The 19342-nt window shown below is 34.9% G+C and overlaps 1 protein-coding gene across 1 annotated transcript in view; it reads left to right on the top strand.

The window, feature by feature from the left end:
* Positions 1–19342, top strand: part of LOC125652346 (fibrillin-2-like) — a 143288-nt gene that overhangs the window by 26375 nt on the left and 97571 nt on the right. Inside the window, exons 5-7 of the mRNA XM_048881492.2 lie at positions 5885–6082; positions 7629–7754; positions 13363–13488. Coding sequence (XP_048737449.2) covers positions 5885–6082; positions 7629–7754; positions 13363–13488 — 450 coding nt within the window. The remainder of the gene's footprint in view (positions 1–5884; positions 6083–7628; positions 7755–13362; positions 13489–19342) is intronic.

Genomic DNA, 19342 nt, shown 5'->3' on the forward strand with positions numbered 1-19342 from the left:
TTTGTTTGTTTGTTTTTTGTACAGCAAGTAACCACAGATTTAATAATTCTATTAAAGAATGAATGAATCAGTGTGAGAGGGTAGTATATGTATGTATATATGTGACAAAAATCAAATAAATTATTAAAAAAAAAAGTATAACCCTACCTGACCGTAACCATGCATACATTTTGCTGAGGATACACTTTTAAACTCTTATTAATGAATTTTAAAGAAATATTCTTCATAATTAATATGTGTAATTCTTCATATATTGAAGGAGGTTGAAAACATATTTAACATTATTGAATTCATTCATTGTATAAAATTTGTTGACTACCAACAATAAATTGATCTGACCTATATAAAATTAAGAATTTTTGAATAAATGTTTATAGGGTTCATGAATTTTATTTACAACTTTACTTGACTTCATAAATAAGACTTTATATTAAAACTTAAAAGTAATTTTTTAGACAAAATATTAGTGCGTCCCCTATATATGTCATGGATGCCATCTTTTGAATGGAAAAACGATGTGGTTCTTTTATTTTGGGATTTACATAACTAAACGGTAAACAATGGACTTAATTTAATAAACAAATAACATTTTTGAAGGAAACAGCATTGTTGCCAAGATGAATAGTGTAGAGAATATTAAAGTTGATAATAAAACATTGACCTCAAATCAAGTTCATTTTTATTCTTAGCGTTTTGTCATTTGAACTTTTTTTTTTTATACCTCCTCGGAACGGATTTGAAAATTTTGAAATCCGTAAACCAATTTAAAAAAAATTGCCTTAGGCTGCACAAGCATTCCGGGATTTAACCCTAACCCTAAGAAGAGAGTGCTCGAACCTGTGGGCCCTAGCAAAGTGACTTGAAAATGTCGCTACATCTTCACAAGTCAAGGGTTATTGATTCGTTACCTCGCACTAAGTGCGAGATTACCTCGCATTAACAATGTAATAATTCAACAACCCTTGACTTGTGAAGATGATGCCGCTGTCGCTGTTTATATACTGACTCTAACCAATGAAAATTACTCTAACTTACAGGCTTTAGAACCGCATGGTGAATATCTAAAATGACCTCTGATAAGTTTAAGGTACAAGGTTTAAACCAATGAAAAGTCAGGAAACAAATTAACTTCGGAATGATTGACAAGATGGAGGTAAATTCAACAACGGAATTCGCGGGAAAATGGCACATGTGTGGAAATAATAAAGTAAACGATTTACAACTAAATCGGACATTACACAAAAGTAATGATCAACAAAAAGAATAGAGACGCAAGTAAAGGTACTAAATATTCGAAAGAGGAACAAATTAAATGGTAATAAAACCAAAACCATTATTGGCATTAAAATATATGTAAACAGTCTGGTAAATACCCAAATCAAATGTAGCGAGGAAAGTGAGTACATTATAAGATAAATCTAAACGAGAATTTACACATTGATAAATCCCAAAACGATATGTATAAATACGTGCCTGAAAACTAATAACAGTACAGGGAGACTATTCTTATAGGCTATAAGAATAGTTTCCCCGCACTGTTATTTGAAATTTGATAATACAGGGATTATAAGAATCAAATATTCTTTTTGAAGAGTTTATCGATGTGTAAACTCAGGACATTTTACTCACAAACTGAATATTCGACAAAATACGATATATACAATCTATATATATATATATATATTTACACGGTATATACATGTATAGTCCATGTTTTTTTTATCATTGTTGAACCTGTAGTAATTAGGGCTATATGGACCGTGGATATCGGCCTGGATAACTCGGTGGTTAGAGCACCTGACTAGTAATGCAGGGGTCCCGGGTTCGATTCCCGGTCCAGCCAAAGATTTTCTCCTCTCTCCTATATATACTACATTTATATATATATACTACAAACTGATATAGTCTGTTTGACTCGATCAGCTGTACTTTGTTGTCAATTTTGATCACAACAGATGAAGACAACATGAAAAATCTGTCGGCCATCTTCACATATTTACTAGGGTTAACGTTTTTGTAGTATGACATCATCCCATTGCTGAAAAACAGCAATAAAAGAACTTGACTCTGTGGGGTTTTTTTTTCCGTGTTGGTCACGTTTGGGCAAACATATACAATATTTTTATTTGGCCGTAATATTTAAATGTTACATAGTTGACAACTTGCTCAGCTAACTGTTACTGGAGCTTAATATTTTCGAAAAAAAATTGAATAAATAAGAATAATCAAATTAAAAGAGGAAATCGCAATATTTTAGTTTGATAAAGCAGTTTTATTATTATTGTATTAAATTGTGAACTACATGCAGTTAAGAAGTGGGAGCATGGCATTTTACTGTAGGCATACTTGATGTTACATTGTATAAGTTCATTAAGAAAATTTTTAAAACATTTTAATTCAATTTAAAGTTAGGAAATACAATATTTTATTATTCATGATTTAAAGTTCAATTATTTTTTTTTCTTTAAAATTCTTGTAAATCTTCCAGTTGGTAGAAACTGGGAACACAAGTTACAAGGTGAAGGTCAGTTGATGTGAGTGTGTATTGAATTTGAAGACCAAAACAGAATGCATATGCTGTACTCCTGGCCTAGCAGTGCATAACTTTGATATAATCATTTTCTCGCAGTTTATCTGGGTCTGTCCAGCTGCTTTTTGAAAAAGTACATGGACAAAGGCAACTGGGTTTTTTTATGGCAAAGTCCTTAGGCCAACAAAACATTTTCCATGTCTTTTCCCTTGCACCATCCTTTGAAAAATTTAGAAAAACTCAGTCTAAATCCTTTCTATTAAATCCTTTTCCAACTTTGTTTTGTTTATTTTAGTAAAGCATTTTGTAAACATCTTTAGGCCTAAAGAACTTTCAATGGCAGTATACAGTGAGATGATGACTGTACAGGTCAAATGAATCCTAATTGGCTCTTTCATAATAATTGAATTACTTACAGATTATAAGTATCACATTTTCTACAATTTTGCATTCCTGCCATGATTTTCTAGAGATTTATTTTGTCTTTAATAAGGCTCAATGAAGTGAATAATGAAGAAAAGCATATTCATATCTGTGTCTGTGCCTGTTGGTCAAATAGTATTGGGGTAAGACAAAATCACCTGGCAAAAAAAATATGGGTTAAAACTCCATAATAAAATATAATACAAACCCCTTTCTTACAATAAAATTCTAGAAAAAATTGTGTACTGTAGTCATAGATATTTTTATTTCAAAGGTCAAGGTTACAACAGACCTTCCCACTAAGTGCTCTACACTTAAAGCTTTCATATTTTATATACATGTTAAAGGTAGTTTATCCTACAGTAGAACATGGAAATGCAGATCTGCAAAAAGAGCATACTCACTCCTCATATTCTCTGTCAATATGAACATTAATGAATTTTGTGTCATTAGCACTAGTACATGCAATATATTGATTAAGTTCTCTGCAGAGCCCTTCCTGATTGACTCAGTTTACAAGTTTGAATCTCCTTGGACCATTTTTAAGACCGAATCGGGGGCATATAGTTTTTGGCCTGTCCATCTGTCTGTGGCTAAAAACTTTAACCTTGGTCATATCTTTTATACCATAAGAGGTAGGCCTTTCATATTTGGTATGTGTATTTCTTGTGGTAAGACCTTTCATATTTGGTATGTGTATTTCTTGTGGTAATTAAGACCTTTCATATTTGGTATGTTTAATTCTTGTGGTAAGACCTTTCATATTTGGTATGTGTATTTCTTGTGGTAAGACCTTTCATATTTGGTATGTGTATTTTTTGTGGTAAGACCTTTCATATTTGGTATGTGTATTTCTTGTGGTAATTAAGACCTTTCATATTTGGTATGTGTATTTCTTGTGGTAAGACCTTTCATATTTGGTATGTGTATTTCTTGTGGTAAGACCTTTCATATTTGGTATGTGTATTTTTTGTGGTAAGACCTTTCATATTTGGTATGTGTATTTCTTGTGGTAAAACCTTTCCATTGACAACAAAGTCTTTGATCTTGTTACCTTAACATTGACCTGTCGTTTGACCTACTTTTAGAAAATTTGAATTTAACCCATATCTTTCAGATCGTAACAGGTACTACATGTACTTTTATATTTAGTATGAGTAATTTTTGTGAGAAGACCTTTCCAACAATACCAGATTTGTTGATCTTGGAACCTTGATATTGACCTTTGACTTAGTTTTTGGAAATTTTCAAAGGACTTTAAGGAAATTCCTCATACCACACCTTAATATTGAAAACCCTACAGATTTCTATCAAAATTTGCAAGTAGCTTGTTGTGGATATATGTTGACCAAATTCATGAAAAAAATGTGTTTAGCAGCCTTTTCCAGAGTACAGCAGCTTCTAAAAATAGAACACATCACTTTAAAACATGCAGAGTTAATATCCATGTTTTGAGGCATTGACTTTATATGAACAATGGGAATTTGTTTCTTTTATATGAATGAAAGAAAATCTTACTGTGTTGTTTTTGATGATTTCAATAATTTTTCATCTACTGAACCATACTGATGGTTTCAAAGCGATGAAAATGCATAATATTTATAATGTCCAAATTTTGACTTCATAGACATATCCGGAAAATTGTGACTTTGAAAACCTACAGATTTTTCGAAGCATTTTAATATGATTTATCTTTATACTCCAGCATTAAATCATTTGACATAAAACGTAGATGGGGCAGCAGACAATTTGAGAGCCCAATGACCCCATCTATGCTAAAAACCTTGAAGAAACACGCTTTTGAAAACGGTGTCTAAAATTTCTATCCCTGCAAACAATTCATCATTTACAATACTAAATTACCATTTCAAGAAATATTATAGGGTGGTTTTTGAAACCTAGGTTACAATGTCATATAGCTTTAGATTGTGCATATATTTTGAGGTCATGACGACATATTCTTTCAGGTTTAAATGATTTATCAGGAAAACATAACAAATATGTTATGGTCATTACACGTACATGTATCATACAAAATATTGAATATTCGATATTAGTGCCCGTCATAAATGATCCGCAATCACAAAAGAAGTGGCCTAAAATAGATGCAGTGAATTTATTTTAAGGTTGGCAACACAATTTAACAACATAATCTGTAATATATATTTACAGAAATGTCATTTAAGGTTGATCAATCCTCATGTGACGTCATAGGTTTTTGCAAAAATCTTGATAAATTAAACTTTGTGCATGATAGAAATATATCTTTCTGAGGAATATTATTTACTGGATATAATAAAAAATCTGGTAAACTATTAATACTGAAAAAGTTTATATTTTCCATAGATAATCAATTATTTATGATTTTAAAAATGTTGTCAAGGGCAATAACTCCTGTGCTGGAATTTCCTCAACTGGATGTCTATTATACATTGGTTTCCCTAATATCCATGATTAATCTATGCATATTTATGAATTAGCAGTTTTTTTAAAACTGTTGATATTTAAATTTTATCATTTGAACAAGTTTTTATCTATTTTTATTATTCTGTTTAACGAAAATGTGTGATTTTCTGATGTTGATATATACTTCTGTTTTTGTATGTCTGACATCTTTAAAAAGGTGACAACATATACATTTTCTTTGGTTATCAATTGAATTAAACTATATTGAGTGGAAATTAATAAAGTTTTTCCACTTTTAACCATTAATATTGATAAGTCACATGAGGATGGAGCTACCTTAAATTCGGGAATTACTAAATGACTAAATCATAATGCAATGTGTATGAACAGACTTCGCGATGTATAAATCTAAACTTTTTTCCCCACAATTTCACAAACATATCTTGTTTTTGTAATTTAAATCTTCTAGATAAAACTATGGGATAGGACCATGATTGTATTTGTAATTTGCATCTTCTTGTTTAGACTATAGGATAGGACCATGTTTTACTCAGCTCTCCAACAACATGTGCAGGGGCCAGCTGACCGGACTGGTTTGTACCAAGAACCTATGTTGTGCCACAGTAGGAAAAGCCTGGGGCAATCCCTGTGAGCAGTGCCCTGTTCGACCATTCCCATGTCGTCGTGGATACATTCCAAACTTGAAGACAAACACATGTCAAGGTGAGCAGTGATGTACAGATTTTTGAAAATGTTTATTATGTCTCCCCTCTTTCAGGGGAGAGGCATATTGTTTTTGTACTTTTTGTCCGTCCTTGCGTCTGTTGTGAACACTTCTTCTCATTTATGGCTTATCGGATAGATTTGAAACTTTGTACAATGCTTCACTGCCATTTGTAGATTTGCATATTGATGGAACAGGAGGATCCAATTATTTTCCTAAAAGTTATAGTGGATTTAAGAGTGGTGGAGGATATTTAGATAGCTTGTGAATGCTTCTCCTCTTATATGGCTTATCTGATAGACTTTAAATTTTGTACGATATTTCAACACCATTTGTAGATGTGCATATTGCAGGGACAGGAGAATCCAATTGTAGTTCTTAAAGATATAGTGAATCTGATGGGTGGAGGGTGTAAAATAGTTTGACACTCCTCTTATGTGGCTTATCAGAGTTCATATTGTCTATGTTCCTGCTCATGCTTTGTCCTCCATACCATGCTGAGTACATTAAAGGGAGGTTTCATTTGGAGCACTTCCAATTGGGGGGGCTGGGGAGATATTTGTTTTTCATAGAAATAATCTCTAGTTTTCACTGTTTTTATGCCCCTGGTATGAAATGGCAGGGGTTGTAGTGTTACCCTTTTCCATCCTTCTGTCATTATATAGTCGTCCCTCTGTTGCTACATGCCAGGTATAAATGTTTATATTTTAATAGATTTTGATTGTATTTTTGTTTTACATTTTTTTTGAAAAGAAGGAAACAATTTTTTGGGTTTCAAATCAATGTGTACAAAAGTATTGTATTGAAAATTCATCAAAACCTGTGTTGTCGTGACACCGATAAAAATCCCACCCGAGACCCCAAATTTCAGCCATTAATGAGCATGATCTCACCCTTTATCTCATTAAATTATCACACCCACAATCCAGAATTATCATACCCACAATCCAGAATTATCACACCCACAATCCACAGATCAGCATTCGACATGTTAACACACTGACCTATCTGTCTAATTAGATCGTATATTGAAGAAATTGGCAATAAAAAAATCTCCATGAAATGACTCCCTATCTTCTGCATTTTGGAGGTCAGTCTCCTGTTTTGATTGCTAGTATGCAAGGAATATCTTAATTTTCCTTTCAATGGCCTTTCACATTTGACCTCGAAAACAAGTAGGGAGTAATATCTTTATCCAAGGTACCATTCCTGCCATTGTCGCTAGTTATGGTTACTGAGTCCGGTAGTACATACTCCACCTCAATTGACGTAGTGGAAACGGAGACAATAGGTGTGGCTTGCGACAATGTGTTTTATCATACCAGTATACACTTTACTTAATCGTGATTATACCAATTCTGCATTCCTGCAAGTTTGATAAAGATCAACTAAGAAAATGTGGGTTTAATAAAAAAGAATCTTGAACACAAGGCCCAACCAACAAACATGCAGAAGTACGTATGAACAAATGGCAACTTACTATATTTAATGTCAATATGCTTATGGGGGTTTATATACTTGATTTGGTATTATGTTATATTTTAGATGTAAATGAGTGTATAGCTATACCCGGGGTGTGTGGTGGAGGAACATGTGTGAACTCTGTAGGGTCCTACAGGTGTGAGTGTAAAACAGGGCAGCGGCAAAACCCCATCACTCGGCATTGTGAAGGTAAGCACAACCCCATCACTCGGCACTGTGAAGGTAAGCAAAACCCCATCACTCTGCACTGTGAAGGTAAACAAAACCCCATCACTTGGCGGTGTGAAGGTAAAACCACATCACTCGGCACTGTGAAGGATCCATCACTCGGCATTGTGAAGGTAAAACCCCATCACTCGGCATTGTGAAGGTAAAACCCCATCACTCGGCATTGTGAAGTTAAAATCCCATCACTTGTCATTGTGAAGGTAAGCACTTCATCACTCGGAACTGTGAAGGTGAAACCCCATCACTTGGCACTGTGAAGGATCCATCACTCGGCATTGTGAAGGTAAAACCCCATCACTCGGCATTGTGAAGGTAAAACCCCATCACTCGGCATTGTGAAGTTAAAATCCCATCACTTGTCATTGTGAAGGTAAGCACAACTTCATCACTCGGAACTGTGAAGGTGAAACCCCATCACTCGGCACTGTGAAGGTAAAAGGGAAGTTTCTGGTATACCGGTCCCCAATAACACGCGACTGTACGTGAACAGTTATTCCCCTTGCCGTTGCTAAGCGGACTGTAAACACACCGCCATTTGCAGTCTATGCGAAAGACGTCGGACCTGACCGATGTGCAGTGCCTAAGGTCCGATTCGTCATTTTTTACACCGGACCGGTATGTCCGATGTCTCACTGTCCCGTTTTGAGCTTTACTATTTTGACGCGGAGTCATTTAAATGTTTGTTATAAGTAAAAACTATCACACAAATCCAAATACGTAAATGAATATGATTAAAACCGCATGGACCATCTAAAGCATTATGCGGGAAGGATCCCTGGTATAGTATTACTGCAGCGATTTTTTCCCTTATATAACTGGTACCGATTAACGGTACCATTCCCAATGCCAAAAACTGTTGATTTTTCCCAATTTTGAGACTAAAAATTCCCAACTTACTTTCCGAAAAATAGACTGCTGACATCGTAATTTACTTAGTCTGAAACGTTGTACAAGTTAACTAAAATGTTCACTTCTGGTATTAAATCGAAAGTACAGATCATGGCAGTGCGCATGTTTTGTAGAGCTACAGCGATTCTAAAACAATCCAACAGCAAATATTACCGTAAAAAGTTTGTAAAGAGATGAATAGTTCTTGTTTTGTTCTCTTTTTTTCTTTTCTTTTGGTTAAAATCATTTGCTGAAACATTTGTAGAATATTCCCAATTTGTTCGATTTTGACGCTATTTTTCCCAATTGAATGGGTACCGGTACCAGTACCAGTGGGTAGAAAAAAATCGCTGTACTGGTATAATAAATAAGATTTCCTTGGTTTTGCATTTTCACGTGTTTCACTTTTTTACATTTGGTTTTTCGGTCTGACAAAATTTGGTTCGGTCCGGTGTGTTCATTGATTACACAGGACCGAATGTCCTGTGTTGTCAAAAAAACTTTCGCATAGACTGCATTTGCATTTTCGCCTCGGATGCTGAGACGTGAAACTTGCCAATGTTTCGTGAAATAAAATTGATTAGAAAGCCCAGCGGCGATTGAGCGGAATTAAGCGGGGGCTTGGGGGCGGCAGCCCCCGATAAGTCAAGGTGATCATGTGAGTCGATTATATAGATTTTAAAGAAATTAAGCAAGGATGTTGGGGGCAGCCCCCATTTCGGAAGTATCTGTAGGCTAAAATGTCAATTAAAGCATTTTAAAAAGTTTTTTCCCCAATATTGGACTTACTAGAATATTTTTCGTAAAATAGGAAGAATCAATGTCCTTTCTCAATCCCAGAAGAAATTCAGTTTGCTTTCATCAACATCAGTGACGATAATATTCATGAGAATTATGTAAGATAACACACGTCACAATATTCCTAAACAACGGATTCTATCAATTTTGGGACATAAAATGTACGTCTTTTTGCATTCTGTTTTTAAAAACTGTGTTTAAAAACGAGTTTTTTAAACATCATTTTACACAAGGAATTCAATTTTGGGCTTAATTTTGCAATTTTTTACCGTTTTAACGATTTTATCGTGTATATAACCGCCATTGGCGGCACTTATTTTAGCGCCATATTTTGGGGACCGGTATACTAGAAGTGTTCCAGGTAAAACCCCATCACTCGGCACTGTGAAGGTAAAACCCTATCACTCGGCATTGTGAAGGTAAGCAAAACCCCATCACTCTGCATTGTGAAGGTAAGCAAAACCTCATCACTCGGCATTGTGAAGGTAAGCACAACCCCATCACTCGGCATTGTGAAGGTAAAACCCCATCACTGGGCATTGTAAAGGTAAAACCCCATCACTCAGCACTGTGAAGGTAAGCACAACCCCATCACCCGGCATTGTGAAGGTAAAACCCCATCACCCGGCATTGTAAAGGTAAAACCCCATCACCCGGCATTGTGAAGGTAAGCAAAACCCCATCACTTGGCATTGTGAAGGTAAAACCCCATCACTTGGCACTGTGAAGGTAAGCACAACCCCATCACTTGGCATTGTGATTGTAAGCAAAACCCCATCACTCGGCACTGTGAAAGTAAGCAAAACCCCATCACTCAGCATTGTGAAAGTAAGCAAAACCCCATCACTCAGCATTGTGAAGGTAAGCACAACCCCATCACTCGGCATTGTGAAGGTAAGCAAAACCCCATCACTCAGCACTGTGAAGGTAAGCACAACCCCATCACTCGGCACTGTGAAGGTAAGCATAACCCCATCACTCGGCATTGTGAAGGTAAGCATAACCCCATCACTCGGCATTGTGAAGGTAAGCATAACCCCATCACTCAACACTGTGAAGGTAAACACAACCCCATCACTCAGCATTGTGAGGGTAAAACCCCATCACTCAGCATTGTGAAGGTAAGCACAACCCCATCACTCGGCATTGTGAAGGTAAAACTCCATGACTCGGCATTGTGAAGGTAAGCACAACCCCATCACTTGGCACTGTGAAGGTAAGCATAACCCCATCACTCAGCACTGTGAAGGTAAACACAACCCCATCACTCAGCATTATGAAGGTAAAACCCCATCACTCGGCACTGTGAAGGTAAAACCCCATCACTCGGCACTGTGAAGGTAAAACCCTATTACTCGGCACTGTGAAGGTAAAACCCTATCACTCGGCACTGTGAAGGTAAAACCCCATCACTCGGCACTGTGAAGGTAAAACCCTATCACTCGGCACTGTGAAGGTAAAACCCTATCACTCGGCACTGTGAAGGTAAAACCCTATCACTCGGCACTGTGAAGGTAAAATCCCATCACTCGGCACTGTGAAGGTAAAACCCCATCACTCGGCACTGTGAAGGTAAAACCCTATCACTCGGCACTGTGAAGGTAAAATCCCATCACTCAGCATTATGAAGGTAAAATCCCATCACTCGGCACTGTGAAGGTAAAATCCCATCACTCGGCACTGTGAAGGTAAAACCCCATCACTCGGCACTGTGAAGGTAAAACCCTATCACTCGGCACTGTGAAGGTAAAATCCCATCACTCAGCATTATGAAGGTAAAATCCCATCACTCGGCACTGTGAAGGTAAACACACCATTACTCTCTTGAATGGGTAAGATTTTAAGGATAAGATATTTATATGAGCAGCAAACGTTGACTCTCACTAAAGGATACATCTTCGCTAGAGAAGCGGAGCGGATCGTAAATCCTTGGCTAGAGAAGATGTAGAGGATATTATTTTCACTAATCATTTTTTAAGGGTTTTAAGTAATGTGTTGTCTCTGATTGATTTGTCAGTAAGTACAACCTTCTGCCCTTTGTGTAAGTGACTTGATTCATGACTACATATGATAATTGCCTTTATGGGCCCATAAACCCAAAAATTTACAGATTTTAAGAAAGACTACAAAAGCAAAAGGATATTAGTGCCACATTATGACATAGACATTTTTTTATTTTCACTGTAAAATCTGTAAAATTTACACTTTAAAGCAATACTAGCTCTCATTTTGGTATCGAAAATTTTTATTGCAAAATTGTGATTTACTATTTCAATGACAGAAAAAAATAAGGTTTATAAACTTTTATCAATATTTGTGTTAGAAACCCAATCCAGAGGATCTGAATGAAGTAAAATTACATAATTGTCTTCCCGTACAAAAATTGATTTCTATGTAGTGCTATATATTCAATAGAACCAAAATCTTTATATTGATAAGATCTTGAAACTTAGTTTTCATTTTATCAATGACTATGGTTAAAGTTACATACAAAACTATCGTAATACATGTAGCACATTTTTACAACAAAACAAAATTTTCAGATTTAGAGCTAATATTATGATTTATTTTGCCCTGCACAAAGTCTGGGGGACATATATTATTGTTATTGTTTCTACATGTAATTATTCTTTAAAAATTGTGCCAAGGGCAATAACTCTTGCTTAATTATGATTAAAGTGTAAAATTTACAGATTAAATGTGTAAATTCTACAAATTAAACTGTAAAATTTACAGATTGAAATGTAAAATTTGCATATTAAAGTGTAAATCATTTCATTTTAAATTGTGGATTTTACAGATTAAAGTGTGAATTTTACTGAATAAAGTGTAAATTTACGAATTAAACTATACATTTTTTTTTAGAAAAAAGTGTAAAATTTAGTTTTTAAAAAGTGTTAATTTAACAGATTAAAGTGTAAATTCTACTTATTAAAGTGTAGATTAAAGTGTAAATTTTACAGATTAAAGTGTGGAAAATAAAAGCTGTCAATGTGACACTAATATGCTTCTGTAGTACTCATCTTTTCTTTCGTAAACGAGATCATGTCCAGTACAGTTTCACATAGTTTGTCTTTGATATTTACAGTACTGTTATTATGAGTACAGTATATAACACAGCTTTGGACAAACAAAATTTTTCTATGAAGTGTACTCAGGAGAGATGAGTCTTATGGCATAAATACATGTATAATGTTTGTCCAAGCCTGTTCCTGATGCTACCTAGAATAACTAAAAACAGCCTTTTTATGTCAAAATACCAAAATTGGCAGCAAAATGCAGGCTGTCCAGCGGCCCTAAAATTCATTAAAAATCGTAATTTTTTTAGTTTTGCTAATTAAAATTCTTTAAAAATTTTAAAATTCAAGGGGAAAACCTTCAAAAAAAAAAAGCCCTAATTTTCTCTTCAATTCCTATTTTTTAAAAATATATTTCTATTCTAGCAATTTTGAAAATGTGTTCAAACTAAATTTGACCAGTGAATCCATGTGTCGAGCTGTTTTATTACTTGTGACTTTGTGGCTATTAAGGTTATAGCCCATAATAGCTTGAAGACGCCCTTCCTGCATGGAGATTATTTTTTGTGAGTTTCTTTATTGTCAAAATTGCAAAAGTAATACCATTTAAATGTCTAAAACTACCCTAATTTAGTTGTAAAATTCCTAATTTTAGCCCAAATTTTTTATTATTTTAGCCCTAAAATTAGCCCTTATTGCTGGACAGCCTGCAAAATGTCATGTGTATGTTGTCCTAATTCTTGTTCTACTGAATTTTGATCAAAGTGAGGATAGCTGCTTATCTGAGTTGCATCAGGATTCTTGTACATAATACATTATTATTATATTTTGAAAGAATCATTAGGTGAATGAAATGTTTCTTGTAGATATTGATGAATGTGCTGAACGTAGAGACATATGTGGAAATGGAAGGTGTACAAACACCCAGGGCAGCTATTTTTGTACCTGTAATGAGGGTTATGAACTTGCCCAAGATAAATCTACATGTGTTGGTATGTATATCTGGTTCATGCCTACAAATGTAGAAACATTTCATTTACAAAACTGCAAGCACTTGTATATGTCAAACTAAATGTATATTTGATTGCTACAGGATGAATGAAATATATTCTAATATGGGCAAACTATTTTATTATAACCCCCCCCCCCCCCCCCACAAACAAAGTCCGCAAACAAAGTTTGGAAGGTTATATTGGAATCAGCATGTCTGTCTGTCCGTCTGTTTGTAGACATGATTTTGTCCATCCATGTTCTAAGAAACCAGTGCTTGGATTTTCTGAAAATTTGTACACTCATTACTCACCATATGAAGATGTGCACCTGGTATTTTGAACAATTTTTACAGGTTTTTTTCTACTTATGGACGTGGTCATTTTTATACCCCCCGAACGAAGTTCTGGGGGGTATATAGGAATCACTCTGTCCGTCCGTCTGTCAGTCTGTGCAGATTCATGTCCGGGCCATAACTTCTTTGTTCTTTGACTTAGGCATACCATATTTGGCACACAGGTAGATCACCATGAGACAATGTGTCGAGTACCTTCATGACCTCCATATGACCTTGACCTCAAGGTCAAAATTAAAGGTTTTTATACGTCCGTCTTAAGACGGGACGTATTATGGTATGGTGTTCATGTCCGTCCGTCTTAGTTTTTTCGTGTCCGACCCGTAATTTAAATACTACAAGGCCTAAAATCATCAAACTTTGTCTGTAGATACATCTTGGGTAGAAGGTGTGTCGCACATTAAAACCAGGTCACTGTGACTTTTCATTAAGAAGATATCCGTCTGTCTGTCCGTCCATCTGTTAGCTTTTTCATGTCCGACCCGTAACTTAAATACTACAAGGCCTAGAATCATCAAACTTTGTCTGTAGATACATCTTGGGTAGAAGGTGTGTTACACATTAAAACCAGGTCACTGTGACTTTTCATTAAGAAGATATCCGTCTGTCCGTCCGTCTGTTAGCTTTTTCGTGTCCGACTCGTAACTTAAATACTACAAGGCCTAGAATCATCAAACTTTGTCTGTAGATACATCTTGGGTAGAAGGTGTGTTGCACATTAAAACCAGGTCACTGTGACTTTTCATTAAGAAGATATGGCCATATATGGCAAAAACTTGTCCGGCTCATAACTTGAAAACTATTAGACCTAGAATCACCAAAATTGGTCAACTAATGCATCTTAGGTAGAAGGTGTGTCGCATCCTACTTTAAGGTCACTGTGACATTTAATTAAGGTGATATAAAAAAAATGTTTTAATGGGTACAATCTATACTGTTAACAATATGTGACGGGCGTATCATGTGCCGTGGCGGTGCACTTTATTTACAATGGATTCGTGTCCGGGCCATAACTTCTTTGTTCTTTGACATAGGCATACCATATTTGACACATGAGTGTATCACCATGAGACGATGTGTCATGTACCTTCATGACCTCCATATGAACTTGACCTCAAGGTCAAAATTAAAGGTTTTTACAATGGATTCGTGTCAGGGCCATGACTTCTTTGTTCTTTGACATAGGCATATCATATTTGACACATGAGTGTATCACCATGAGACGATGTGTCGAGTATCTTCATGACCTCTATATAACCTTGAACTTTGACCTCAAGGTCAAAATTGATTATAGGGTTTTGACATAGTCATACCATAAGACATAGGTGTATCACCATGAGACTATGTGTCATGTACATTCATGACCTCTTTATGACCTGGACCTTTGATCTCAAGGTCAAAATTATAGGTTTATGCCATGGATTTGTTTTCGGACTATATCTTCCATTTTCTTCTACAAAGGCATACCATATTTTTACACTCAGGAAAGAGGTAATTTATACCTATTAACAACACCCTTTGGGAGATTGGGGTAAGTGGTGGGTATTCTTAGTGAGCATTGCTCACAGTACATCTTGTTTAAACTTAAAAGAGTATATCTTAAAACTTTTTGAAGAGATTTGATTTAAATGTTGTAAATACATTGTTCTGACAGAAGTTATGTATTTCTTATTTCAGATTAGAATATCTAAAGTATTAGAAAGTTATGCTAATTACATATGTTTTTTATTAGATTAAAATAACATTTATGTACCGTACCTTACAGTTTGATTTATAGTGAATGTATGAATATTTCCATTTTCTATACATTTATTTTCTGATGGGAGGGTGTTGGGTGTTTATACTTAAGCAATTTTTAAACCATGTACCAAATTTAGAGAAATGATGATAAACAATTAGATTCTCTGAAAATCCTATTTATTGGTATAGTGTTTATATTGAGCATCACCGGAAATATTTTGATATTTTATTGATTTTTTTAAAGCAACATTTTCAATGAAAAGAATAGTATACTGTCTAGATGACCATTTGATTAGACAACTTCTGGTTTGATCTGAGGAAGTCTGTTTATATCCATTATATAGTGTGCCACTGTGGGGTGGGGTGGGAGGTGTCTTGGTTAATAATGGTCAATTCCTCTTGAGGTAATTAATGTTAACAAGTAGGCATCCTTGTGATAAATGATTAAGTATATGTGAAATTAGAAACATTTATTTTTGCCAATGTTTTTGGGCATGAGAAATTTCAAGTTAAAATGGAAAGAGAAGATATTGGTCCAATGTTTTAAGATTACATGAAAAGAGATGTATTTATTATAGTATAGTACTATAGATGATTGATGTGTGTTAAGAAAAAATATATTATCTTCAAAGTTACACCATATTTATACCCCCACGTAATGAGTTGCAGAAAGTATAATGTTTTTAGGTCACCCGAGTAAACTCGGTGATCTATTGCAATTGGTTTTTGTCCGTCATGCGTTAACAATTGAACATTTTTAACTTCTTCTTAATAACTACCAGTCCAATTCTTTTCAAATTTGGTATGAAGCATCGTTGGAGCAAGGGGGACATAAATTGTAAATTTCAGGACTCCAGCACCCTTGGGGCCCTAGGGGCGAGGCCAAAATTGACCAATTTTCAAAAATCTTCTTCTCAAGAACCACACACATTTAAGAAAAACTGAATGCATAGCGATGTAGATCAGGAAGGCCTCTGCAATAATTGTAAATTTCAAGATCCCCAGAGTAGGGGTTCTGACCCTAGGGCGGGGCCAAACTTGTTATATAGTGTTTATGTGTAAAACACTTAAATAACATCTTCTTTAGTATTATTGATACTAAATTGAAAGTAAATAGATATTTAGAAAGAACAGGTAGTCCTTTACCAAAATTGTGAATTTGATGATCCCAGGGGTAGGGGTTTTGGTATCAGGGTGGGGCCAAATGGTAAGTTATTAAATGTGTTAACAATAGACATTTTTAACTTCCTCTTGATAACTATCATTCCAATTCTTTTCAAATTTGGTATGAAACATATTTGGAGCAAAGGGAACATAAATTTTAAATTTCAGGATTCCTGCAAAAACTGCTCCAAAATGGCCAATTTTCAAAAATCTTCTCAAGAACCACACACATGTAAGAAAAACTAAATGCCTAGTGATGTAGAGCAGGAAGGCATCTACCAAAATTGTAAATTTCATGATCCCTGGAGTAGAGGTTCTGACCCCAGGGCGAGGCCAAACTTGTTATATAGTGTTTATGTGTAAAATTTTCTTTAGTGCTTTTGATACTAAATTGAAACTAAATGGATAGAGCAGGTAGTCTTTTACCAAAATTGTAAATTTGATTTTCCCCAGAGTAAGGGTTTTGACCCCAGGGTGGGGCCAAACTTAGTATATAGTGTTTATGTGCAAGTTTGCTGATACTGTATAAAATCTAAATGCATACTTAGGAACAGCAGAAAAGGATGTACAAAAAATGGTGAATTTCACAACCCAGAGTTATGACTTTAGGATGAGTCCAAATTAGTCATATCTTTTGATGTTTTAATGTTAATGCACTTATTAAAGCCTTTCATCAGTGTATGCACTTTTGAGGGCAGTGAAGTTTTAAGAACACATCTTATTTGATACTGTTGTTGAACATTAGAATTTAGCTTAGATATTCAGAACAGGAATTTTTTTCTAGATTTCATAGCCCATGGAGTAGTGATACTTTTTCACTAGTATTCAGGTGACCGATAAGGCCTGTGGGCCTCTTGTTTACCCAAAACAATAGACATCCAAAAGGCTATGGAGTTAGATGAATTGAGGTAATTGCAAAAGTTAGAATGTTGTTGAAAGTGTAAACTGTGACCCTTCATCTGTCAGAGAAGAAATTGTTGAATTTGAAGACAGGGCCGATTTTGGTACTTGGTCAAGTGACTCTAGTCCTTTATCATTTATCAGTCCTACAACTAAGATATCTTTAAACTTCATCTATTTAGCAAAAATAAACATTCAATGTATATGTATGACAAATGAAAATTCATTAATTACCTGACTTTGCTCTTGCAGCCTAAAAATACACATGGACGGTATCTTTTTGTGCTCCCCAAAAAATTTCAAGGGAGCATAATAGTCACTGTCTTATCTGTTCATCCATTCAAGCTCATATCTCCTAAAGTTTTCATCAGAAATTTATCATATTGATCACAAATATTCCTTGAGACAAGAACTTTTGGACCAAGGTCTCTCAAGGTCATTTTGCAAAGGTCAAGATTACTCGGAACATATTTAACAGTTTTTGAACAGGTATTGATCATATCTCACACAAAGAAGTAGTAGGCAAATGGCTTTCAGACAAAGGTCACTCAAAGTCATTTCATAAAGGTCAAGGTCACTCAGAACATATACCTTTTATATGAAAAAAAACCCTTTGTTTCAACAGTTATTGATCATTGTGTGAATCGGTTTCGGACAAAGGTCACTCAAGGTCATTTTGTAAAGATCAAGGTCACTCAGAACATATACCTTATATATGAAAAAAACCCACCTCTTTTCAACAATATTTTAACAGTTATTGATCATTGTGCGAGTCATTCATTATATGAGGTAGTTCATTGCTTAGATGGAGTTTGGGGAGCATCCATCAGTTTTACTGATATTCTTGTTTAGCAGTAGATGTAGTTGATACTGTAAAAAGTGTTGCCTGTATCATATCTGATAAAACTTGTTTATTTGTATTTAAATTTTTCAACAATGCCAAATTTATTTATTCATCACTAATGTATCAATGAAGTTTTCTATAGTTAATAAAGATATAAATTTCAGTTTAAAAATACAAGAGGGCATGAACTGCACACAATACTTTACACCAGCCTACTTAATGAAGTGCGTTAGTGCTGGTGTGAAGCATTGCAGTTCATACCATCATGTATTTTCAAAAATAGAATATGTTTTTTTATATTTGCATTCTACTTTTATTTCTTTTGGGATTCCCAGTCGTTAAAATAGACCTACTATATTTATCAAAATTCATAAGCGCGTTGTTGATATCTGCATCTCATTCATTAGGAAATAGCTCTCATTTCAATTGGTAAAGATATTGAAAGCAAAAACATTGGAAATGTAAATATGAAATTCAATGTCATTTTGAAATAGTCAAATAGTACATCTGTATATGTTGTGATTGATATAACAGTTATTTAACTAGATAAGTACTGTCTTTATAAGAAGTATGTATGCTGGAATCACAAAGGGGCACTGTCTACTTGTTGTTTATTGTTTGTTTGAAATGATGAAATTTAATTGAAAGTCGGATATGTACATATTGTATATAGAACAGATATCCTGCTATCAATCACCCAAATTGAGAGGTGTGTAAATGTTAGCTGAGATTATCTGACAGGCCTCGTGTAAATGCAAGCTGAGATTATCTGGCAGGCCTCCTGTAAATGCAAGCTGAGATTATGGGACAGGCCTCATGCATGGTTTAATCATCTGTGATGGATTATACTTCT

Source organism: Ostrea edulis, chromosome 5 (genome assembly GCF_947568905.1).
Source record: "Ostrea edulis chromosome 5, xbOstEdul1.1, whole genome shotgun sequence".
Taxonomy (NCBI): Eukaryota; Metazoa; Mollusca; class Bivalvia; order Ostreida; family Ostreidae; genus Ostrea; species Ostrea edulis.